We start from the raw sequence: 26,979 nt of genomic DNA, 5'->3' as shown, positions 1-26,979 counted from the left end.
GGAAGTCCCTGTGGTTATTACTGGGTGGAAGGCAAGTGTTGTGTGTCTGAACGCTTGCTCTCAGCATTTATCTTCACTGTTTGTTCTGCAATAATAATTTTGGGAAATTATAATATATGCTTAAGCAAACAAAATGATGGATGCACAGCTCATCAAAACCTGACTTTAAGTAAAGGTAAAGTGCTAGATTGCTTGATAAAATGAGCTAAAGATCCAAATTGGTCAAATTAGGATGGACAGCTGGTTGTGGATAACATTTTACAAACTTCGGCAAACTCTGGATGATATGCCGACAGGGAAGGCAAACCTTTAAATTCAGCTTTGTGTCTTTGGGCCATCTTCTTCTATCCGTTGCTGACCAACGGTGCCAACAGTCGGAGTGGTCTAAATGAGCTGAAAAGTTAGCCCTCTCCCATACATTTTTGTTGTGATGCAACAAAAAAAGAATATTCTGTTTTTATTGCTGAGCCGCAAAAAAATAAATAAAAATAAATAATAATGCAAAAGGTTAAAAAAAAGTTTAATCCATTTTCTCTGGTTTTCCATGGTAATTAGAGCTGTTTTTAAATTCCCAGGCTGCATAAACCTGCAGGCTCATAACAATCATCAATAGAGAAACTGCCATAGATGTACTGTGATACGTGTTATATGATGGGAGCAAAGCAGAACGTATAATGTAGTCAGATAGAAGTAAGTTTTGTGAAGCTCTTCTTACCTGAAAATGCGATCAGAGGGTTGTTCTCCCATCACAAGATCAAAACCACGCTGGAAGATGGTGTAAGGCCAGGGACTTGCAGGAGGAAAAAATAGATCAGACACAAAGACAACAAAGAGAGGAGAGAGCAAAACTGATTATTAGAATCAAAGCTGGAGAAGTGCAAATTTTTTTTATTTTTTTTTTTAGAATACCCATCCTTCTTGTCCAAACTTTCCAAAATCTCAAGCCCCGCTTCTCAGTCTACCAGAGCAACATTCCTTCACCATCCACTCGCAGCGTCACACTTTCTTATGTGTAAATCAGCAGACCGAAAATGTGTTTTGCTGCAGCTGACATAAAATGTGACTTTGGCTCATATCCATTTATCAGGGGAGTGGATAAGAGGCGATGACAGAATGAGACAGAAGAAGGAAGACGCACAGTAAAAGCGGGAGATACAGATGTAGATGGAAGCAGCAGAAGCTGGGGGGGAAAAAAAACGGGACAAGCGGTGAGAGTGAGAAAAACATTGTGGGAATGAGACAGATGCCAAGAGGCAGAAGTGAGAGAGGGAGAATGATAGAGATTAATGGGGAGTGGCAGCTCTGGGACTTAACAGTCTGCAAAGTGAAAGCGCAAGAAAGGGAAGTGACAGGGGCCCGATGTCATTTGGAGCAAACTCCTTCACCACTGTAAGCAAAAAGAACATCAGTAAGGAGGGGGAGCGGCTTCCACGCCATGGGCTACGATCATTAAACATTTAAGTCACCCATGGGTGCCCACTCTGTTACACAGTGACAGGGACACAGGAAGAAGACCAGAGGAACAAGAAGCAGAGATACACAGTTGGGTGAGCTGAAGGAAATTAGCAAAAATAAATAAATAAATACTAAATGTATAAAATAATACAAACCGTGGCATGAATATAGTCAGAACACAAAGGAAAATGTCTGGTCTGCCTGCTGGAAGTCATTGCGGTGTAAGAAATTAGCACAAGCTATTCTTTTCATTGGCACATTTATCCTACAGAGAGGTTTTAAGTGGCTCCAGAACTCAGTGGCAATCCACATTATAAAAAAAAAAAGTGAGCCAAATGGGGTATTTAGTTAGTCTATTACATTTCTTAAAAGGTATCCTGTGGAGTCTACAGCCACAAGTGATTTTATTTTTACAAGTGACTCCCTTAGTGTTTCAATGCAATTCCCTATAGGTTCTGTGTTCTCGCATAAAAGAAAATCAAAAAGAAAAAAGTCCAATGCATTTTCTTTCTTCTACTATGACATTTCAATAAGCAATAATTAACAATGCTGTTCGACAGTTTTGCTAATTGAACTGCAACAGACAAGTTTTCCTTATATAATAGAAATTCAAGCCTTGCCTGGGATGTCCATCAGGTGTTTAGGTGTGCGTCTGGAGCAAAATGCTTTGGTGAACCTGGAGTTGTTTCCCACTCCTGACACCGTATGGCATGTGGTCACATCGCACTTTGTTTTGATTTATCAAAGCAACGTAATAAGTCTTGGTTTGATGGGGAGGATGATTCCTTTGTTGTCCCAATGTTTCGCCCTGACATGGTAATGAGCAATCGCAAATCATCAGGAGGCAATTATCGTAACTCACCCCTGATTGGGCCCCCACTCACTGCGGATGCAAAGATGTTTGTGGACCGGGTCCTTCATGTAGCCGTCGAGGCAGAGGCATTCTCCTAAAAACACAAAGGCGGTTCTTCAATCATTGTGTTCATTATAGTCAAGCCCTTTTCAAATCACCAAAAAAAAAAAAAAAATTCCCCACTGCTCCTCTTTTGTTTTACTCCAAATATGATCCTCTTGAGGCAATTGGAACACTCATGGTCATCTCTTATTCTTAATGAGGCAGTCAACATTGTTAAAAACAAAATGCTTGCAGTTTTCTTGCAGGAGCATGTGCAATCAAATCCTTCTGTACAATGCGGCTGCTTCTCAAGGTGCTGGAAAATGGCCTGTAGCAAACATGAGAATGCAGTTCAACCAGAAATAAAATCCCAGATGGTAGCCACACTTAAAGGCAACTTATGGTTTGCTCCTCTGCTTGTACACAATGCAACCGGACCCTCGGCACACCACATGAAGCCCAATCTCTGGCAATAGTGCACAATGTTCAGGAAAGCTATGTGTTAGCTTGAATAAACCCACCGTTGAGATAAAAAAAAAAGGCAGAACAGAGCAGACGATGCTCAAAAGTACCACCCAAACACCTTTACTGAGGCTTCCAGTATAGCTAAAGCTGTACGTTTATCAGGACAGGGCTGACGAGTTCTATGATGGGGACTGCAGCTATATGCAAAATGTTTTACTGACTCACATCTCATTTTGTAAGGTTCCAATCAACCGTTCCTGCTATGGGGTTAAAGTCCGTCATTGGAGTCGTTTCTGAGGACAGTGCAGCCAAAAAGTAAGATTATGTGTGTATGTGTTCCCTGTACTGTGCACACACACCCACAGAAAGAAGGTTTTATTTCTCCACAATCCAAGTAAAGCTCTAAGGTCATTACAATGACTTGGATTATTAAGGACTTTTTATGAACTGGGGAATATAATATTTTTAGCCAAACAGCTTTGGCAGCAACATTTATTCTGGCTGCTCAGTTAGTAAACAGGTTTCCTCCACTCTCTGTGACTTTAAATAGCATCATAGAGACTTGTTGCCTTGAAGAGGCACATGCAGCATGTTAAGAGATCCTATATGTTGCAACGTAGGGCAATGGATCAAAGTTGCATTACGAGGTTATGTTTGCAATTGGCTCGAAGCAACGCCTTGCAGAGCACTTTGTTTTTATCCTTTCCTATCATCTACTTGTGTGTAATACACATTAGCGGAAAAGTTGCTTTCATGAGCATCATTTGAGTTTGACTGAAAAGTGTCAACGCAAGTCATGAGAGCACGTTTTTAAAACGCTTCCAAAAATGTAGGATACGATTCTGGATATATTTTCTTTTACCACTTTGTTGTTTACCATCTGCTAAATGACAAAGTGGCAGCTAAGAGATGCTGCTATACCCCCTCCCCCCATCCCCCACTTTCACATTACCAGAGGTATTGTGAAAATCTCAAAAACAGCAGTGATCTACCAAATATCACCGAGACTGAAAAGCAGCTTTACATACTAATAGCGAACAGTGAAACTAAGTTTTGGACATTAATTCTTTCACTTCTTTAACAACTCTTGGGGACCCTAAACACACTGATGCAACAGAGCACAAATACAAATAAATCAGAACATGACATCGGTGATGTCTATTGGGAAGAATTAAGAATCCAGTTTGCTCCCTATTATGCATGATATAGAGTATGAGAAGCTCCTGCGTGTATTGAGCAGAATACACAACACTTTAGTGGCGATGGCTGATTATTGTAGTGGCACAGATATAGTAGTTCTAGGCAGAAAGTGAAGGGATGGCAGTATATGTAACACCTGGGACCAGCACATACTGCAGTGGCATGCTTATCAAGTACTGAAATGAAGACTTTCCTCACTGGTCTCTTGCCTATCACTTCTATACCGTGCTGACGGTGGTGCAATGAAGTTATTACAATGGTGTTGACAACACACTGATGTCTGGCACGACTCTTGCTGCATCCAAAAAGATCTAAATACATCTTTGCGATGACTAAACCTATAAAACACCAGAAAATTACACTACCAGTCAGCTGTGATGGTTTCTGAGTAAATGAAAGACTATCTTTTACATCCTTTGGGTGTACTTGGTGTGTTTATGTCTGGTTGAAGGAGAGAGCACAAGCAGAAGCCCGTTGAGGTTTATAATATTGTTGGTCCAAATAAAAAAAACTGCTTCAAGAAACAGTTTTTCCAACATTTAAGGAAACCAATATTAACATGTATTCAGTCAATTACTGAGCCCAAAAAGTTGCCGTAAACAATAAAGCTCTCAGTGTGATTTAAAGTTGTTTTTCTGTACATCTGACGGTTTAAGAGTGTTTGTTCCTAAGCTAATTAGCATAGATGCTAAATGCTACCTCAGTTATTTTTCTAAGAAATCGACTTAGTTGTGAGGCCTTGGACACCATTTCAGTGGAAATGTATTAGGACGTCATGCACCGCTGCACATGCCTTCGTTGGCAACTGCTGCTGAACCCCTTTATTCATGACCCCATGTGGAACTGCTGGACTGGACATGGAGATCAAATGGTGCTTGTTGAAAAGGAGAGAGAGACAGAGAGAGAGACAGAGAGAGAGAGAGAGAGAGAGAGAGAAAATCTTGAACATTCAATACCTCTCCAGTGGGACAAACAAAATATTCATGCTCTGTGTTGGTTTTGTGCTGAGAAGTGAAACCTGTTAACAGAGAATAGCATCACCTTATTGTTGCACTGTCAGCTCCCGGGAGAAAGACACTGACTTAATGTAGTGTGATTGATGGCGTCTCATTCCATGGTTTGGAAAGGTTATCCAGGGTAACATGTTTTAACATGCTATTTTCCTGCTCAGTGGGAGGCACGTGAGAACCAGGGCCTGGGGTTTTATATACCCATGCTAATTGAAAGGTCAACTGTCAGTTTATGCCAGGAATTCACTTTTAGTGTTTCTGCTACGTATGCTAGTGAATAAAAAGCAAGACAGTTCATTGTTCAGCCTTTTTTTTTATTTATTCAACATTGGTCTTTAATAGGAAACAAAAGAATAACTTTTTCGCTCCTGTACTTGTGCTGTTAGAACTTTTGGTAGGTGATTGGGGGGGAGGTGGAGGGGAAGAAAAGACCCATTCAAGATGAGTCTGCAAATAAACTTTAAAGCATGATGTCAGAAGCCTGGCATCACAGGAGCTCCATCTACAAACAGCAAGCGGAGCACTACACTTTCTGCACTTTTAGGAATCTTTTCTTTTTTTTTTCCTTCCGGTGTTTTTTTCCTCTCACTATGACAGCATACACCTGCTGTTTTTCTCTACCTTTTTTATGTATTTGCTACATCAGGATTTACCGCAGCAGGATACACAGTGGGGGGTAAGTAGAGGACTCTCCATTTCAAGTTATGTACTTTCATTGTCAGACGAAAACAAATGAAGTTCATATCCAGGTGAAACCTCATTATTAAATTTGTTTCGAATTATTCTGCACTTTATGACAAACATTATTATGTAGGCTCTAAGGTTGAATGTTTCTCTTTTGAGTTGTTCTTGTAATGGTTTATTTTCTGTTTACTGTTTTTATAACTCTACTATTTTCTTCGCCCATCAGGTGGTTGTATCTTCTACAGTTTTTATTAAAGTCTCTTGCACAGTAGGTGAGTATGAAGAGATATATTGAATTCAGGTGAAGATTTGGGAAACTTGACATGCGATTAATGATTACAAGTTGATTTCATTATATCTTTCTTGACAAAAAAAAAGTTTCAAACAACAACTGGGTATTTTAAAAGATGTGATGTCCTTGCAAATGTATAGAGCCTATTTCTTTAAATGTACACCTGAAAAAAAATTAGAAAATATTTTGGAAGAAATGAGACAAAGCGTCTCTGCAGTAGCTACATTGTTTCAGTCTGTTTACCTTTCCATTGTTAAATAACATAACTAATGATTCTACTACGATCACCAGGAATAAAGAAGTCAGGTCGTCTAACAACAGCTGAACTGGCACATTATATAGCTGTCAAATATAATTTCTGCTTGTGCTACTTTGGTAAATGGGCATAAAGCAGCAAGTAAAAAAACAAGTAAAATGTATTTGTACAGCACTTTGCAGCGACACACTGTTACAGTTTCATGCAGGAAGAGAATCTCTAAAAACTATCCAAAAAAAAAAGCTTGATTAAGCAAAACAGTTTTTAAATTAGTCTTAACCGTGTACACATAGTAAGTTAAACAAAGTTATACTGTAATAGTCAGGCGTCATAGGCAAAGACGGTACGTTCTGTTTTCTAATTTCATAAAAACAACTTAATAGATTCCAAGCCTGCATTTAAAGACTGCGGGCAGCGGTGGCTTTCATTTGAAAGCAGGATAGATGTTCTAGAGTCGGGTCTTTCAAAACTTTGTAGGTGAGTGGGGGGAAGTATAAAGGGATCCTAAACCCTAGTGGGAGCCAGAGTGAAGAATATAAAATGAGAGTAATTTCAGAACACTTTCTAGATTGTGTTAGTCTGGCAGCAGCATAATGAATAGCTTAGAGTTATGAAAGAGATGATTTACAAAGGCTGGTAAGCAAGACAGAATTTTAAACTGAATGGCCCGGCTCTGTTTTGTAAGCACAATCAAACTGTTTATTCAAAGTTGAAATTGTCTATATAACTCCATTGCATTGGATTGATTTGAAAATACATTTCTGTGTATGAAATGGATTTGTTTGCGTTTCAAAGTGCATTAAGAGGAAATCGAGTAATAACAATATAAGTGTGTTTCCCAATGCCACTTGATAATCAGTATTGCATCTCAGATTACTGCCTCAGATAAAAGGAAAGAAGCTCAGGCTCAGCAGAGGATCAGATGGATAACCAATAATGTTTCCATCTTTAGGACTTTATTTAAATTTGCAACACCTGTCTCACCTTAACACTTGTCTTCTTAATATCAGTTACCAGGGAACTGAAATCAGAACACAAAGCCATCCAGAAAACCTTTTAGTACTGCCATCCCTTACAGTGTATAAAACAATCGTACATATTAACCATAAACTAAAAATCTGAGCCTTTACTTCAAGAGATACGTCGAAGAAACCTTTCCTAACTTTGTTAAAAACTAAACCCATAATTGCAAATATAAGAGTATACACATGCAGATGTTTTTTTTTAAAGGTCATCCTCGAGTCTTTGCATTAGGAAGGTGTGGCTAGGATTATGTTGTCATAATTTATGCAAAAGTTGAAGTTTTTTATTTGTATTTCTTGTAGAAAAGACTGCTTACAAGTCCAAATGCTACTAAAAAAAAATAACGGTGATAATGGAATAATAATTAATATTTGTGGAACCCCACAGGTCAGAGTGTTAGAGAAAAAGAAATGTTTTTGCACATTCAGGAAAAGTCCTAGGAGGAAACCTCAGTCTAACGTTGAGCCAAATAAAACTAAAACCTCAACACTGTGACTACCATCGATGTAGATATTTTTGTCAAATGCAACTAGAAGAATGTTTCAGACTTTCAAAAAATCTGTTTTACTGGAGGGTTATTTTAGAAAATCAAACCGATAAAGGTCACTGATCTGTAATAATTGACAGTGCTTAACAAGGATTTTAATCTATTTTACATTAAGTTTCTAATATTATACTACCAAATATTCATTTCAAAATTAGACAAAAATACATGCAGTAGAGCTGGACATAATCTTGAGAATAAAGTTTAACAACAGTTGCAATTTTAACAAGATACAACAATGAGAACTGTGAAGCTGCAACTAAAAAAAACAAACAAAAAACTTAGTCATACTTTGAGATTAACACTTTTTTCTCTTATTTCTTTATTCTATGTTCCGCCTTACAAAGTGCATATTTAGGTCAGTCAGGCCTGGCAAATCCACAGATAAAAAAAATCCTTGAACTCACTCTGCCATGTGGGAACCAACAACTGTGCCACAAGTCTGCGCTTCTTCATTAGCCGTTGTGTCACTTGGGCACAAAATTATTCAGCTCATCAAGCAGATGTACACAAATTGATCCATTATGCAGTCACATTAATCTAGTCAGAATAGGATGATGTGGTAACACGTGTCTCCAAAGGCACAAAGTGTCCATGTGCATTTTTTTTTAGAACTGCCACATGAGCTCCAGAGCAGACGGAGAGAGTAAAGGAATATGGTGTAAAGAGCCTGTGAACATCAGTGCCCAAAGCACCCAGGTTTAGAATTCTGCAAGAAGGGAAAGAGCATGCACTGAAGCATCTGCTGCCTCTTTTAATGTTGTGCACAAGTAGCACTGATATGCCACAACCCATCTCAGTTTTCATCTGTATCTCCAGCAGCAAAAGGAGGATTCCATTTAAGCCATCTTTACAATCTTCTTGAAGCCTCCACATGCTTTTACAGATATCCATGCATGTTTTAAACAATATAGAACCGTGTTCATTGAATTCAAATCTGCATTCAAGGGAAAAAACAAAAAACAACAACAAAAAAACAGTTTTGCGTCTGTTTCATAAGCTAAAACAAACAATGTTTTTGTGGATATCTAAAGGGACATTACTGAACTCATTTCAGGCTGGAGATGATGTCAACAAATGGGGCTACAGAGCATAGTGGTTGGAAAACTGCTTAGCAAGTGTTTGTAATGTAGAGGAGTGTGCTGGGAGCCAGCTGAAGCAAATGGTCCGTCGGTGCTGCGGGTAGTAGCTATTAATGAAAGCACTCAAGGTTTCTTCATTAAAATGCACCCAGATGCTCATTGTGACTTTATGGGTAAGTGATCACTAAGTGATTATTAGAGCTAAATTACAGCAGCCATCTAATTATTCAGACTAAACTTCATATTTTGTCTGTTCTCACAGGAGAATTGCAAAACTGGAGTATTCCCAAACAGACTACGTGTCTGATTCATGTAGTGAGGGCTGTGTAGGTTTCTGTATGCTGGGAAAATTCAGGAAGGACTCCAAATGCATTTTCCTCCACTCTAAGCTGAAAATCTTTTTCTGTACTCATTTTCTGAGTGGTACCCTACCAAAGCCCTTCCAAGATATCATATGAAATTGCAATGATAAAGGCATGACGTTTTTTTTTGGTTTATTTCCCACATTTCATGACTTTCTAAATTCAACTCAAGCCAAAACACTGAAGCAATGTACATAATCAGGTACAAACAGCATGTCTGTCTGATAATATTTATAGCTAATACATACCTGAAGTTGTTAGAAAAATCCTAATTCCAGTTTCCAAACCTTTTTTTTTTCCATCTAGTGAATAACAGATATGATCTTGTCTGATTCCATGTATTGCATCAGGTTCCCTATTGATTAAACTAATATAGGGCTTTTTTTTTTTACCTTTCACAATAAAATTCACCTTCAATGAGAAACTGTTTGCCTGCTTCTAACTAGTAAAAACACTAGTTCATAAATTGCATGGCTTCCAAAGAAAAGTATCAAGTTTATGAAGCAACACAAACATTATATTTGTGAGTTTTGTCTACATGTATAAAGAACCATGTTAAAATATTTAACAAGGCAAATTATCAAAGAATCTCAAAAGGAAACACGAAGTAAACATGCCAGCAGGAGCCAAGCACTACAGCAAACTACTTCTTAAAAAAATACATCAATAGTCAGAGCAAGACATAAGTTTATTGAAGATTATACATGTAGAGTCAGAAATATATTTGGACAAAGAAAGGGTTGTTTGGGATGAAATATGTGTTACTGTCAAAAGAAAAGAACAGAGAGTCAATGCTGGATGGGAGACAATCGCATTAAATATTTCTGATGAAAGGTAGTTAGTTTTACAGCACTATAAAATCATTTATTTAAGAACTTTAACACTACATATAAAATCAGACTTTGAAGCACATAACAAAATTCCTAATAATCATCAACCCAAAAGCTTAAATAATATTATTTTAGATATTAAGACAATGGTTTTTTTGTGCTGTACAGATTTTGTTGTTTAACTCAAAGCCAGGACTATTTTTATAAGTGAGAGAAAAAAGTTTTTTTTGTTTGTTTGTTTTTATGCAAGGACCGAATTTTACTCTCCACACCTCCACAGAAATAGAAAATGTGCAATTTTCAACACCTCACTTCGAAACTGTTGCTTATCGAACTAACAAAAATAGAGATGACAAAAAAAAAGTCTAAACTGACATAAATAACTAAGGTAAGACTCGCTGTAGCACCTGAACAGTACGAAAATGTAAATTGTGAACTATTCTGCCATGGTAACTACTATAAATAATTGATAATTTAAGAATTCAAAGAAAGATTTTTTTTATTTTTAAGACGGACATATTTTGACTTGTTTAAACAGCAAAAATATTCTTCTTATTCTCCTTTACTGGCTTTGCTTTTTGTTGCCTCTGAACTGGGAAAATAAATGCATAAAGGAAGGCTTGTGAAACAACAAATGTTGACGTTTTCTGTTTTAATCAGTAGATATGCTCCACATGGCTCTTATTTAATACTGCATGTGGAATGTGACATGCTGTAGGAATTTGGCTTGGCCTCGTCAAAGACTAGAGTGGAAACTAGTTTTTACTTACATTGTTTTACGTGTGTCTACGTTTGTGTTTGCTGTCCACAAACTGGACCCTTGTTAAGACTATAACAGTATTGCCCTTGACTGCTTGTCACTTTACTTTTCACTTTCAGTGTTGTTTTCGTTTCCCACAAAATGTCTTCTGATGTCCCATCAATCACAGCTTATTGACATGCTGCTGCTTCTCCTCATAGTTCACATGCTATTCATCATATTTCAAGCATGCCATGAAGTCTACTTATACCACTCAATCTCATTTATCAGTCATCTAACTCTAGTTTCTAAGTGTAGTTTTCTGAAACTTTCACGCAGCAAAAAAAAAAAAATGTTTTTTTTTTTTAATTAAATTGTTACTTTAGTAAAAAAAGCAGAATCTAGCAGCAAATAAAGCTCAAATATCCACCAATTACAATAAGGGGAAAGAAAGACGGCCAAAAAACAAAAACAGAGTGATAGAAAAGTAAAGTTAAAAACAACAACAACAAAAAAATTAACTACTCTTATTTTGTTTTAATGTCTCCAGAGAGGATTCACCGTGAAAATAGTAATGTTTGTTTCCATATTGGTAACTTGCTGTTCAAGAGGATTCAGTTTTCAGCATATACTGTATTTTATTTTGTCGACTCCACATTCGCCTGTATGAACTTATGACAGTGGTAGTAATTCACTGACCAGTGGTCAGAGCCTTCAAGATGGGAAAAGATTTTTCACTTGACCTGCTTTCTTTCCATTGATAAGTAAAACAGATAAAATGAATAAAATGCATTTCTCTGTGGAGCAAGCATTCTTGTCTCCGTTAATGCTTACTACCAAACAAAACCAGTATTTCTATGATGAAAGAGTAGAAGATAAAGCATAAAAAATAAAAAAGAGAAATGTAACTGTAGTTTCTAAGTGTAGTTTTCTGAAACTTTCACACTGCAAAAAATATGTTGTTTTTTTTATTAACGTGTTATTTTTGTAAAAATCTACAACATTTGACACCACAGTCAAAAGTTGTCAACGATTGATGACAGAACATACATATGCGAGACACTGAACTTCAGTCTAAATTCAGAGCATAATATGTATCCGAGACGACAATAGGGACTATTCCAATGAGAAACAGGAAGTTAGAAGTAGTAGCTGGTACACTGTAATGGTGCTGAAGAGCAGCACTCTTGCTAAATGTTAAGCCCACATAAAACTGTTGCTAGTATCTTTCTTCTAGACTCTGCATCTGTTAAGAGTTGTTGTAAACCTTTTACAGTATACAGATGTATAAAGGCGTTAAGGGCTTCACGAACCTGCCGTGGCACTTTATCTCCTTTTCTTTCAACTTTGCCCACAGAGAACATCGCAGAGGTAACTAAATGAATCAATAAAAGCAAAATTCCCATCATCGCATCATTTCTGATCTAGGCAGTACTGAACACAATGCATCTCGTTTTCCGAAAGTCCAGGCTCCAATTGATTCGATGCCCAACCGTAGTTTTCAAGCACTAAATTTAGGTGAAATATGCACTTTAAAACCTGTATGTGAACTGAATTAACAATCCCTTATTAATTTAATAAAACACACAATGCAAAAGACAAGGCACACATTTGCACACTGACGACTAATTTTGTGTCTAATTTTTGGAGACTCAAATACAATGCCAAATTGCATAAAGCGTATTGTAGTACAGCTGAATGAAAAAACTGATCTTGATGCATACTTAAAGTTATTCTAAGATTTTCTTTTTATCTGATGGTAGTCTGTCGTGAAATAAGAGCATCCTTAGTTAAATTAACATGGAGAAGATTTTACCTTGAGAATCCATTAGCTACTTCATTATACTTACAGTAACACTTCTGAAAACTTTGTGTGCAGAGACTCTGAATAGGGGAAATTATTGTATGGTTTCAATGTTACTTTAAAGCTTATTGCAATTCAAAGTTCATCACTTCATGGTTTTCAGAAAAGACCTGCCACCATTGACAAATTCATGTCACCAAATAAAAGTGTAGATCAGGGTTCTTCAAATTTATTACTTAAGGGATGGTGTTCAAGTATAAGTTGTATACAACTGTATCAAATTCTACAGTTACTCCAGTAAAACTGCTTTACAAAAGTAGTGGTGTGATTTAGTATAAACTACATGTACATTTTTGATGAAATGATAATCCCTGCAGACATGTTCACTCCTTACAATAAAACCAAGAAACAAATGCTGTATTCCAAAACAAATATTTGCAAACCAAAGCACAGAATTAACAAATGGTCTCGTGGGGGACAACGAGGCAGATTAAATGTCTGACAGCTCTGTGTGCGAGTCTAATTCTCAGAAGTTGCTGCATACTTGGGGAGAAAAAAGTGTTTTTTTTTTCCTTTTTTCAACAGGCTAACACAGCTCAGCCACTAAAGGAAACATGGTTGTTGCACTTTTTCCAATTATGTTAAGTTATGATGAACTAGTCTGCTAACAAGCTGATGCTGCTCGAAAAACTAATTTTAATTTCAGTGTTTTGCAATTACTCATTCCTCCATATAAGTAAATCAATTAACAAGCATTTATGTAGATATGGAAAGGGTACTCCAATAAAAACAAGGATGGGAACCACTGGCCTCTGACAAAATTTAAATGTCTGTCATATTCTACACTATACATGGTAACGTAGGACAAAGGTGTTGAAAGAGGACACCCCTTACATATCAAATCATTAATAATTATGCTATTCAAAAAAACATTTTTATACAACAAATTACAGACATGGAACAAGCTGGTTTGCTCAAAAGGTTTTTTGTTTTTTTTCTTCATTTTTCCAGAAGCAGCCTTGCAAAATGCGGTTAAACCATTTTTATCTTTATTTCCTGTTATTATCTTTAAGTCAAATGCTATTTTTATTATTACAATGACATACAAAAAGAAAAAAGAAATAAAAACATCCTCCCTGGAAGTATGTATTTTAGCACATGTGCAAATTAGCTGATGGTATGGACCGTGCTCCCAGAACAGATTGGGCGGTGACGGCGCTCTCACTCCTGTCCTTGTGTCTGTGGTTGCAGCTCAATGAAGTTTATGAAAATTAACCTCACTACCAGCCAATCACAGACAGATTGCTCTAATCCAATCGGAGCACTCCTTGCAAAATAATATATTTTCTTGGACAAAAAACAATCAAGAAAAAACATAAGAGGAAATAAGAGGAAAAAAAAACACAAGACACGTGTAAGACAAACACTTGTAGCCTAAGAATGTTTAGTTCAGTATGTAAATATGCTTATTTACATTGTGCATTTTAGGTGGTATTTCTTAATTTCATAACCTGCTATTATTGAGACGTTTGAAAAGTGCTTTTGGCTCATTTTCAGTATTTTATATCTTCCATCTCCTGAGAGGTGACGCAAATGTCTCTTTGGTTTCTAACAAAAGAACAGCTGTACTAAACGCAGAACAAATATGACATTTTTTACCCAACATCTTCAGAGACAGACCTGGGTGAAAATACACCGACATTCTTGCGTCTTGCATGATTTTTTTTAGAGCGCTGTAAGAGCATAGAAAGCTATTGAGTGAGCAAGAATGTGATTAAACTTCTACACAACAAACTATTATTTGTTCACATAGATTTATGTGCTCTCCAGAGTCTCACCGCACATTCAGGTTGATGTCAGATGTAACGACATATCCACTGTGTTCACAAAATTTTGGCTGTGTTGGTACTTACAAAGAGCCTCGAGGCAATAAGACATTCTCAAGGTTTCCACGGTAACACTTCTGGTACAGAACAAAGCTAACGCAGATGTCGTGCTCTGGACTAACCTGTCTCTGGGTCACACTGGTGTTCACAAGGATCCAGCAGGCGTCGACCACACAGCTCGTTGACCCAAGGTCCACTGGCATTCTGCTGGTAGTACAACAAGATCTGGGCTGGGTTCAGCCAATCCGAAGCATCCAACTGGCTCCCCTGGAGCAGAATGAACCTCGAACCTGAAGAGAATGGAGTGAATGCAAGTGTGAAACACAAAGAGCACACTGAAGGAAAATAAGTTGGAAGACTAGAGAAAAGTGAGGACATCGTGACGGAATGAAAAGACACAACAAAAACACCCTTCAAAACTGGATGAAGACGAGATCATTGATTTCTTCTTCATGCCCCTTGGAAAAGCAACCATTAGAAATAAAATTATCACAATTCCAAAGTCATATATATTTATATTGTTAGGCTGCCCAAACTAAGCTTAGGTTCAAATACATTTTTGACATTGATTTGCTGTTGCATCAATTGTGTCACCCAGGAAAGACCTACAACAAAATCTAAAACCATATTTAAGAAGAAAAGCTGTGCAGGTTCTCTTCGCGCTGCGGTTACGGCTACTGGCGCATTGTAGCGGGAGACTGATGTTGGTTACATTCAAATTATGGCCATCATTGTCGTTTTATGAGATCACAAACCACACGCATTTTATTTGCTATTGGGAAAAAGTCATTAACCCAGACAGACATTAGATTGCAAGTGTATCTTTTTATAGGAGCCTTAATTCCACAATGTTTTTTATGGACCTACAGTTTTGTTTTAAATGTATGTTGCATTGAATAACTGGGCCATTACCAAATACCTTTGAGCACTTTCCTTCGCAAAGTCTCCTGATGTAACGGTCATTAACTACTCATTTATGACTTGACCGTCAGTGTGATTAGATCTGCTTTGAAATAAAGCAGTGAATCAGCCCTCTGTTTTTGCTAATAAATGCTGATGGATTACTGTAGCCGTACATTTAGTGTCAGTATAATTGGCCAACAAAAGCTGTGAAATCTCTAGAAATGATGCCACCCTGTCCTGGACATTTTTCAAGGAGATTTGATTGTAACTGTTGAGCACAGATGAACAGTTAAGTACACAATTTTACAGATGCTTAAAAACACATAATCAGGGCGCAAACTGTGGATATTTATGCTTATAGTAAAAACTGATAAGACTAGAATAATCACCGCACACTGCAAACAGGTTTACAAATTTCATGACATACTAGGTGTATCCAAAAAGCAAAACCGAAATAAGTAAAATAACCTGCAAATTCTAAACTACAATTATTGTAACTTGAATTATGTGAAGAGTTTAATAAACGAGCGAGGCTCAGCGTTGACTTTAGCCTTGGCTGGAAGACTTCATAATAGGAGTGAGAAATAAAATGGATAAATGACTAACACTGCTAAGCAGATGACAAATGTTATAATTAACACATTCAATTTTTTTTTTATGTTCATATATACGTTTAATCAGCCAGTCAATCAATCAATCTTCTTTATTATCCCCAACGGGAAATTGTTGTGCAGCATAGTAGGAAAAAGAAACAACCATTCTGACATAATGTATGTATGCATAGGAAGAGACAGAAAGATATCGAGTTATTTGAAATCATTATTGGAAGCTAATTTATTGTCTTCATTTCCAATGGAGTCTAAGGTAGAAGAAGTTAATTTTATCTGCTAAATTTTATTTTTCACAGGTGAGGTTGAATGCATTGTTTAAAACCAAGTGGACTAGCATGAATAAATGAGTGAGAAACCTGTGTTCATATCAGTACAAATTGTTCTATTAGTCCAAATCGCATATCATATGATCTACAGAGGACATTGACTAAGATGATGGCAACTGAAAAGCGGAAAAATAAAAAAATCACTGCAAATCTTTCAAGAAACCAGAATGTTCCTCACTGTGATTACATTTCAAACTCTCTATTATATTGTATGATCATTTCCTTTGCACGTCTCATAAACTTGAAATAACATAGGAAATGAAAGAAATTTAAAATGAATGGAGTACAAAAAAATTGCTTTTTCTGTTACTTTTCAACATGTTCCAGGCATGAAACATGTTGGATTTAAAAAATGTTGGCAATTCTTTAAAAAAGTCAGCATTAAAGTAAGAGCCTAGGTTGTCTGGGGAAACGCATAGATACTGCTTTTACAGCATTACCTCAGCATACAATGTGGAGTTATGTTTTTAACCAGTTTACTTATGAGGAAGCAGTCTTTTGTCTTCTTAACATGGTGGAAATATTGTAATCTTATTGCTACACACAAATAATAATGCTAATTTGCTAGTCACTTCTATGGCCTATTATAATACCTTGTTATCACAGTACTTTAAATAACTCTCGAGACAGCCTAAGGCTGATCCACTTAGTTATGCTGCTATTGCTCAAGGCTTAAGGGGGCTCTATACTGATCTGAGCACCTCCTCCTCCTCCTCCTCCTCCTTCATATTTTTAACGCCCTGAAGACAAATGTACTGTAAAATAATGCCAACATATTGGTAGCAGAAAGTGCATTGTCTTTACAGTTTTTAAAATGCTAATTTTGCTTTGCTTCAAATAAGTTTCAAAGGTGTAAGAAAAATCTTCAAAAAAACAAAAACAAAGCTAACAGGTAATTAAAAGAAGAGATGGATCCAATCCTATTTTGATTAATTTATTTTTTAACTGACTCATTTAACCAGATTTCAGTCAGGAGCCACCAATCTAGACAGTATGATACTGTGTCAGTCATATGAAGTCAGATGTTAACAGATTTTTTCCTCCAAAAAATTTTAAATATAGTCAAATAATGTTTCTCAAGCATTTCATAAATTATCTTAACTTGTGTACAGTCAGATTATTTAAGGCTAAAATAATCTGCGTAGCATAAAATACTAAGAACACCTGAGCTCAATAGAAAAGCAACAATATGTTTCAGTAGGCACAAAACTAAATAAAATGTTGCTTTGTTCTCTGTCAGCCATGGAGCATTAGGGGCTGTTGAAAAAAAAGTATAATATAAAAGTATAATGAGTATTTATAATCTAGAAATTACACAGAAACACTGAAAGACAGCTGCCATGAACACACAAGGTGTAACATAATTTCTGATAATGAATACAGATGAGAGTTCATAGCAAAAAGCTTAATTAAATTATAATGTTACCGAGTAATTTAGTTGTTTTATTTTTTTCCTAAACAAATTATCTTAATAAAACCAGAGAGGACCTTTCTTGAGGCTGAATTTCCCATGTTCTTTTTTGAGATCCTGCACGGTGCTGATAGCATATATTATCAAACGTTTTTTATCCACTGAGCATCTATTCATTTCTGTTCCAATCAGCTATTTAAGGTGGGCAGGCAGAGACCACATTGTTGAACAAACTCGTATCTCCACATGTGGTTTGTCACTGCTATAGAATACATTGTCATCCGTGTAAAAGCATTTTGATGCAACGATGACTTTTTAAAAAGTTTGATGTAAATAATGATATTTTTAAAACTACTATAATACTCTGGTGGTTAAGTCTGTCATTGATATGTTTCCTTTCCATCTGTATTAAAAAAAAAATCTTTGTTGAGTCCCCACCATTTTGTGTTTATTTCCTGTCTATTCTGTGTTTCTCTACTCAAAACTTGAATTTTCTCATTTTGTGGTGGGTAAACCCATTAACCATGTCCACTGCATCTCCTCAGTCCAAAAGGTTGAGGTACTTAATAAAGGTTTCTATATCTGACAATGTTGTTCATTTTGAACTTGCCTTACCCAAGAAAGGATGTATTAAGAAGTACATGTTGCTGTTCTGTGAGCTCACAAAAAATGTCTGGTTTGATACCTTTCTTTGAAATGAAATATGAAGAGAGAAGAGTGACTCTACATGTCTGTGGTTTTCTTCAGTGGATTTGAAGGCAGAAACTTGCGCAGCTGTTGGCATTAATAGCTTCTTTCCCCAGTGGTTGAATCCAAATTTTTGTCTGATTCACCGTGACATGAAATCAGGTCTGATGAGATTGTGGAGACATTTATAGAAACATTCTAAATCGATCCCGGTTTTGTAATTCAACGGGCACGATCGCTATCTTTCATCTCCCTTTTCAAAGTTCGCTCCTTGGATGCCTCCAAGAATTTTAATAACACCCGCTGGCAAGCAAGTGTACAAGGAAAGCTGCAGTACACCGAATCAAATCAAACCTGCAGATGATAGATGAGCAAGCGTAGTCAGTCTATAATATATCCTGACCAGCAACTCACTCCTGTGACAGCTAAAAAAAGCCAATAGGCTTACAGGAACCAGAAAATGGAAACTTTTTCATTTTCTGAAGCCCTTAGTTTACATCTAGATTACTTTGCAAAAGTACTATCACCTCTTTTCTGTTCAATATCGTCAGGCTTTTTAGTCTATTTCCTGAAAACTAGTTCATATCCCTAAATACAATTACATGAAAATGATAGCCTTTTAAAATCAACATATTAGTATCAGAAAGTGTCTAAATTTAATCACTGGAGAGGTTAGAAGAAAAAAGTGTTTTGAGAAGTTTAAAGCAGAAATTGGTGAAAAGAAAACATATAAGCTTTGAAACTCTCAAAGACAATTCAATTTATTATCTGCAAATACACAAAGACATGACAGTTCACCCAAATCGATCTGCTTCACAATGAAATTATTTATCAGAGAAGAAGTGAAGGTGTCCAGCATATCTCTGCAGTAGGTGCAGAGATTCACAGTGCAGGCTGAGGAATCTGTGGTCAGAACAACTGTTCGTCACACACTCCACAAATTCAGATTTTCAAGCTAAGTGGTAAAAAGTAAGCCGATGGTGAATAAAGTTCACAAGAAGTGCAAGATGTTTAGGTTATATGGCAAGAATGTGCAAGAAAGCGTGCTGGTCATATGAGACCAAAATATAATGGTCACAAAAGGCAATGTGTGCTGATGTACATCACATCACCCTCAACATGCCTACGGCACTGTGAAACATGCTGGTGGCAGTGCTGTGCATTGGGGATGCTTCTCTTTGACAGGGAAAGGAAGTTGGTCAGATTTCATGGTAAGATTGATGGAGCTAAATCCAAGCAGAAAACCCGTTAGAGCCTGCAAGACTTGAGACTTGATGGAGGGGGCTCAACTTCCAGCAAGACATCCACCAAAAACATGCAGCTGCAGTGGTTGAGACCATAGTGTATTTGTTTTATGGTGCAGATCCAGTCAAAGATTAGCCGTAAATCACTATGAGAATATGTTGCAAAACTTTAAAATTGATGTTCAAAGGTGCTCTCCTTTCAATCTCACTGAGTATTAGCCATCTAACAAATAAGAAATTGTATACATTTCCATTTGTTGATGGAAAAAGATGGCAGAGGTTGTGGTTATGATGTATAAAAAGGTGAAGAAGTTTTTGGTGTCTTTTCCAAGGGACTGTATAAAAAAGTAAAAGACCAAACAGTGATGAGGAGATCTCTGTGGACGGTCAATGCCCTCTTGCCTAAATGCGCTGTTTTGCTTTGCGAGTACATCAGTCATGCGGCGCAGCATAGGGAACCAAAAGAAAAAGTGGTCGACCTGGCATTTACCTTTGTCTTTGAGAGCAAAGCAAATCAGCAGCTCCCCAACAAAGCGCTGGCACTTGGTTTGAGAGATACAGAGAGCTGAGCTCCCTGGAGAGCGGCAGAAAAATACCAGCTCAGCCCCACAGGGCTTTAAGCTTCCTTGGGAGTTTGTTAAGAAAGGCTGCATCGACAATCTTGGACTGGTGTAAAGCCTTACCGTCAGCGATGAGGTGCTCCGGCACATGTAAGATTACTCGGACTGAGAGGCTGCAGGCGAGGTGAGAGGAGTAAACCAGGCCGATCACGCAGCTGATGACACTGATGAGAGTCAGGGTGGTCTTATTGATAGGACTCCGCGGGGAACCTGCTGTTGGGAACAAATGGAATGGAGAGAAAGGAAGGAGATGGGAACAACAAACGAAACGTATATGAGAAGCAGTCACTTGTATTTTTCTGGCAACCTTTAAACATAAATGTAAACTGTCACACACAAATACACACACTGCTCACATGAGGAGTTACTTCACAAACCGGCCTCTACCCACCCCACAGAAATGGGCTTAGCTCCCATAAAAGGGACCTTTGGATCAAAAAACAGCATCACGCCTTTGGGAGCTTTAGACTGGGCATGGCTCGGTGGTATAGACCTAAGGTTTACCTTTGAAGGGTTTTTAACATCCATGCTGGGATGTGTGAGGAAAATAGAAACACACCAAAATAATATGAAAAAAAAAACAACTGCTTAGAGGTTGCTTTGCAACCGACCCTGTTTCCTGTGCTCCCCTTTTTTGTCAGAGTAAAATGCTTCCCTTATCTCCTTTACTCCAGAGTGCAACACAGAAAAGTGGTAAACGTGACCGCATACCCACAGGAGGTATGCATTCATCCACACGCACGCACACACACACACACGCACACACACACACACACAACAAAAACCACATAATGACCTTGAATAAAGGTACTCAAACTTTGTCCAAAGCAGTTACTTTTACACTAACGCCAAAAATTCAAGATTAAATTGTCACTTTTAAATTACTTTGGCAAAGCTTGTTCTTTCAGATGCTACCCGAGGCTAGGCTTTACAAAGGCCAAATGGAACGGTGACCTTTTGTATTTTGCTCCTAACCAGTTGATGTAATCAAGTAACTTATCCGGAAATGGGATGCAGGGATCATCTCACTTTGCTGAACCTTTTTTTTTTTTTTCTTCCTTTTATCTTCTGGCATTGTGCCCAAAGTTCATTCTTCAGTTTTTAAAATGTTAGGAAAAATAAAAAATAAAAACTGAAAATCAGTCTCCATATAAATTTAGCTATTTTCGGAAAATGTTTCATATTGTATATGTGAGCAGGAAATGACGGGAAATAATTTCATCATGCCTCACAAATCAGTCTTTCCTCTGGATGTAAACAACGCAGTTGGGGCATCATTGCTACCACCTTGTTCTAATTAAAGATGTTGGCTACACTTCCGGAGGCTTCACAGTGTACGTGACACCTGTGCACATGACGGGAGGATAATTGGCTTGGAGGCTTTGTAAAGGCTTGTAACGCCTTTTGACAGCAGCTATTATTTTGAGGCGATTGTTTTGTTTTGTTTTTTTCTTCCTCCATCTCCCTTCCACAACCTATTACTGTACATCAAAGCTGCAAGGACAAGGCATGCTGACAGATAAAGCGTGCTCCACCACTTCACGTCGACAGCGTTTGCACAGGATCCTCCTTAGAAATAATATTTGTCCGTAATATTATTTCAAAATAGAGTGCTCTTCATATTGCAAGATGCAACAAATATTACATTTTTCCCCCCCAATGGGAACCTCTGATCTCATGATCTTGTTTGATTTGCATCAACAAGATTGAATGCAGATGCAGTGAGATCAATTTTACATGCTCACAAGCACTCTACACATTACCGTGTACGTATACACAATCCCTGTACGAGTCGAATTTATGTGTAAACACCAATTTAGAACCATCCACTGGCTACATGTACAGAGTTTACTTGTCATGCGTCGTGGCGGTGGCAATACCGTCAGTGGGATAGATTGTCTGTAGGTGTATGAGTCCTCCTTACCCCCAGAGCCCCACGCGCTGTTGGCGTTACCATTTCTCATACCTCGACTCCGGCGCCGACTGCGGTTTGGGTCAGTGTAAAAGGCCAGCTGAGGCTCGCTGTCTGCCTCCGTCCCAGAGTCCCCGTCTGGGTTCAAGAAAGTTGAACCCGCTGTTGGATTCAAACAAAAATACACCTCCAATGAAAAGGAAAAAGAAAAAAAGACGACTGGTAGGGGCTCGGTCCGCAAGATACCCTTTCAGTGACTGAAACGGAAGGGATGGCAGTCAAAAGTAAAAAATGTGTTTTTGTGTTGGAATAATGTGCAGCTCTGGGAGTTGTTAAAAGAAAAAAAGTGATGGAGTGGAGCTTCATACTGAGCCAACAATAATTTCAGTTTAATGGCATTTACGGTTATCACATGAAAAGTTAGATAAAGGATCATAATTAAAGGCAGATGGTTTTCGCACTGCAGTAGTAATTTTGGTGTCTGATCAATCATTTTTTCATAAAGCTGTGACTTTTACTAAAGACAAATATAATATAACCAAACAATGTCTTGTTTATGGACATTAGGATCCTAAAGATATACAAGGAAAAGCTTGAAAGAGAAGGTTAAACACCTGTAGAAACTGGGGTGTACAGAGATACTGACACACACTGGTTTAAAAAATTTATAAATAACCTTTCTGCATACACAAGCATGAATGGCAATGCTGAGGCATTCCTCCTGGCAGATCAGTGTATTTCTGCAAATGACAGTAGGAGCAGCCAGACGAGCTTGATTATTTTTTTTTCTCCACAGATCACCTGCTCCATATTTTACTGTCATAACGGTGACAGTTAAATACATATTTGTGTTATACATCAAATATGTAAAACACTTTTTTTAAATAAAAGTTACCTACTTCAGCTTTAATTGAAAAAACTTAAAACATAATTATAAGTAATACGAGTAACTCTGAGTCTTATGTTGTCTACATGTGAATAAGAACAAGTACTTGTCATGCTCTACACTTACCTAAAACTTAAATCTCAAAGATACTTTGATTTCGTTTCCAATTCTACCACTTGCTACAGAGAATTAAGATTGTTAAACTGAAGCTTAAAATCTTGTCTGCTAATGTAAATGTTCAATGTTTTTATTTAGACTTGGAGTAGACGGAAGAAAAAAGCTTAAATCAAGAAAGTTGGGGCTGAAATGGGGCGAAAATGAGATCTAGAGAACGTATCTATTTTTTGAGTTAGATTGTGTTGAGTAAAAGTAAAGTAATAGATTAAAAATTTGCAACATTATGCTTCAATTATTAATTATTATTATTATTATTTTATTTATTGTATGCCATATGATTAATGATGGTCATAATTCCCAGCGCTCAATTTCAGCGAAAATAATTCCTATCTACTCAAAATGAAATACTTATTCTGCTGGAAAATGAAAATGAATGAATATATTTGTCAAAGTTTACTACTGTAAATATGTAAATATGTTGGATGTAAAAAAAAAAAAAAAGCTAAAAGGAAGATTAGCAACATGTAGAGACTCTAGTACTGTCCATCCCTCATCCACCAATCTTTATCATGTTGCACTTAAGACTTAAAAACTTAGATTTGGATAACTAGCTTTCAAGCAATTGAGCTAAATATATTCATCAGCAATGAATGGTGAAAAGCCATGTGTCACTTAACGCTGCATGACACTCAACATGAAGATATTTATGCATATATTGAACTAGGCAGCTTTATATTTGGAGTATACACTGCACTGATAATGTTAATAATGCGTTACTGAGTGTGTTTTAATTGAAGCATTGGCTATATTTACAGGGCATGTACCCAAAGTTGTTTACAAGTGCTTTTGGATTGCACAACGTTAAGAAGGAAATCCAATAAAGCTCCACACATGTTAGTGCCTCGGTGGGACTTAAGTGATTTGCAAATAAAATAATTCTGTTTCTGTATGACACCAGCTTAAAAATCCTGACCAAGACACAGCTTTTGATTAGACGAACAGAAAGTCTGCAAAACAATTGGGGGAGGAAATAGTTGGCAGTAATGTCAGAGTGGTAAACTTTGAACAGCTTTTTTATGACAGCAGCTTCATCAGCTTTTCAAGTTGTTGCTTTTAGAACAATATGCTCTGAAGATATGAATGTGCTGCATAAATATTATTGGCAGCCATGACTATCTACCAGCACAGATGTTAGCATAGCTTCACTTCACAAGAGGAAAGCCTTTTGTGGTGACACTCAGCAGCATTTCTCTCGACCGATTTAATAAACAGGCATTCATCATAGCACACTTTCAGTTCAGATGCTGTTTTTGCTGGAAGGAAACGGCATCCTCTGCATTTTTTTCAATTTATTGTCAAACCCTGCAATAAGAATGAAAGCTGCATTTTTTTTTAAATGGAGGAAACAAAAACATTAGGATGAATCTATTGAACTTAGAGAAAACTATAACTACAAGGCAAATGGGGAGATTACTGAAGTGTGGAAATGTCTTGACTATAAGACAATAACATGCAGACATAAAAAAAAAAAATCTTGTTTGGTGTAGAAACAAAACAGTTCACTGCATTTAAATTGCTATTCTAGCGGCTTTAATAAAACTACGTTCCAATTACAAATGATCTTTATTATTACTATGATTATTTTTAACAAAGTGGTTTCACCTAAAAGTACTCTCATCTATCTCTGCTCATACTATAATTCACAGAATTCAATCTAAAAGATTTTATTTTACACGTTGCATTAATTAAATGTATATAAAAATGATGACATGGATAAACATTAAATAATTTAGATTTTCATGTTTTTGAGTGACAATATATACAATAATGTTGCAAAAATATTATACTCAGAAGAAAAGAATAAGCTACTCCATTTTCATCTTCGTGTCAAGACACGGATCAAGCTAAATTACTGCATATGAAACCTCTATATTTCACATACCTTGCATTTATTTATAATTATGAAATACTAATGAGGGACTCGCAGCCCGGGCACACTTCTCTCGCCTACTCCATCACCTACTCATGTTCTCCCATTTGACAGCTTAGGTACTTGAGATTTTGAGAAGCGACTCTCGAGTCCATTAAAAGTGTTGGCATATGGAGCAAAGACGAGCGCCGGAGCATCCAAGACAAAACGAAAAAGCTTTAGTGCTTAACACACCTATCACACAAACAGAAAATGCCCACTGAGAACGACAATACATCTGTGTGCATATTTTATAAGAAAGATGAAAACTGTCGAGCGGAAACCCCGGCAACAGAAACTCAAAACTGCGTGAAGCAGATCTAATTTCCTGCTTAGACAACCTCATTCCTGTGCAGCTGGCTTTGGAGACATCTAATTTGCATCTGGAAGCACTGAAATTTCTGAAAGGGTGTGTGTGTGTGTGTGTGTGTGTGTGTGTGTGTGTGTGTCAGTGTGTGCATGCCAAGCACCATAGATGGCAAAACCTCGAACTTTCAAACACTAAGACGATACTGTATCGCTGATATAGCAATTATAATTAATGAAAACAGGTTTTTTTTTTCCCCACTTCATTGCATTCTATTTGTGCATACTTCTATCACAACGTGAAAATTTGCTAAATGTAACTGAATGAATCAAAAACAAATGTTTCTTTTATTTGCAGATAGAGCTTTTTTGTCAGACAACTGAATGGTTCAAAGCCACCAGCACAGATAACGGGCTTCTTGAAGCTCTCTCAGATACAGCTAAAGAAAAAAACAGTAACAAATGTGTTACAAAAAACATACAAAGAATCTCTGGGATGTTTTTTAAAGTAGGAGGTTGGCTGCAAAAACATCATTTTCAAGATTATGTGGATTGTGGTGAGAATGTATCTTAACTTTTCATAACATGACTAAATATTTTTTTCTGATTCGTCTTCGCTGAATAAGGTTTAATAAGTTTAATTACACATATTTGATTTGACTGTGCGTTTACACATTTGTTGCTGAAAACCCCCCCACATGTAATCATGATCTTAGTTAGTTATTGGTAACTAATTTTGTGCTGAATAAGCATATTCTGCTGAACTTTAAAAGTGTTGAAGTCAAATACATGTTTTAACAATAAGCTATGTTTGATGACATGCAAAGAAAACGTGTCCTAGACAATAGTTAACTGATAAATATTGAGGAGTCACCATATCAATATACATAAAATGCATAATAAATTGTGTATTGAGAAAAGGTGAGGCAGCTTTTTCACATTCTCTTGCAAAAGTATCCAAAGTCCTTGGACACAAAAATCACACAATTAAATGTATTTTACTGGTATTTTATGTGGTAGACCAACACAGAACAGCAAATAACTGAAATGTCGAGATAAGAATACATTGTTTTCAAAATACCGTTCAAATACAAGTTGGAATAGTGTGGCATGCAAAGACTCTGCGTCCTTGTAAACAACCTTTTTTTCTGCACATACAGCAGCAAGTCTTGAAGCGTCGCACACCCAATGACTAAATGTTTGTCTGCTTTTTTTTTTCTTACAAAGTAGCTCAAGGTAACTCAGTCCTTCTAAGAGGGGTGGAAGACAATAAACATCAGTTTTTAAAATTCCTTTTTGATTTAACCCCCTACATTGCATCTCTGGCTGTGTGCTTAGGGTCATGTCCTGCTGTAAAGCGAACCTCCATCGAACCTCCTTCAAGCTCTTTGCAGCCTCTAATAGGTTTTCTTGCAATGCATTTACCCACAGCTAAAGAAAAGCAACCTTACAGTCAGATC

The 26,979-nt window shown here is 37.1% G+C and overlaps 1 protein-coding gene across 5 annotated transcripts in view; it reads right to left on the bottom strand.

The window, feature by feature from the left end:
- The window catches only part of astn1 (astrotactin 1), a 351,757-nt gene that overhangs the window by 236,927 nt on the left and 87,851 nt on the right, over positions 1–26,979 (bottom strand). For 2 of the 5 annotated variants that reach the window (XM_016671748.1, XM_016671745.1), the window contains exons 6-10: positions 22,254–22,403; positions 20,393–20,542; positions 14,650–14,817; positions 2,318–2,402; positions 716–790 (exon numbers count right to left, since the gene is read on the bottom strand). In XM_016671748.1, the coding sequence (XP_016527234.1) occupies positions 716–790; positions 2,318–2,402; positions 14,650–14,817; positions 20,393–20,542; positions 22,254–22,403 (628 nt within the window). The remainder of the gene's footprint in view (positions 1–715; positions 791–2,317; positions 2,403–14,649; positions 14,818–20,392; positions 20,543–22,253; positions 22,404–26,979) is intronic. The other 3 variants (XM_016671746.1, XM_007552505.2, XM_016671747.1) reach the window with 3 other exon arrangements.

Source organism: Poecilia formosa, unplaced genomic scaffold (assembly GCF_000485575.1).
Source record: "Poecilia formosa unplaced genomic scaffold, Poecilia_formosa-5.1.2 Scaffold49, whole genome shotgun sequence".
In the NCBI taxonomy this organism is placed as follows: Eukaryota; Metazoa; Chordata; class Actinopteri; order Cyprinodontiformes; family Poeciliidae; genus Poecilia; species Poecilia formosa.
Note: the sequence above shows the minus strand (reverse complement) of the source record. Positions and strands in the feature narration are given on the sequence as shown.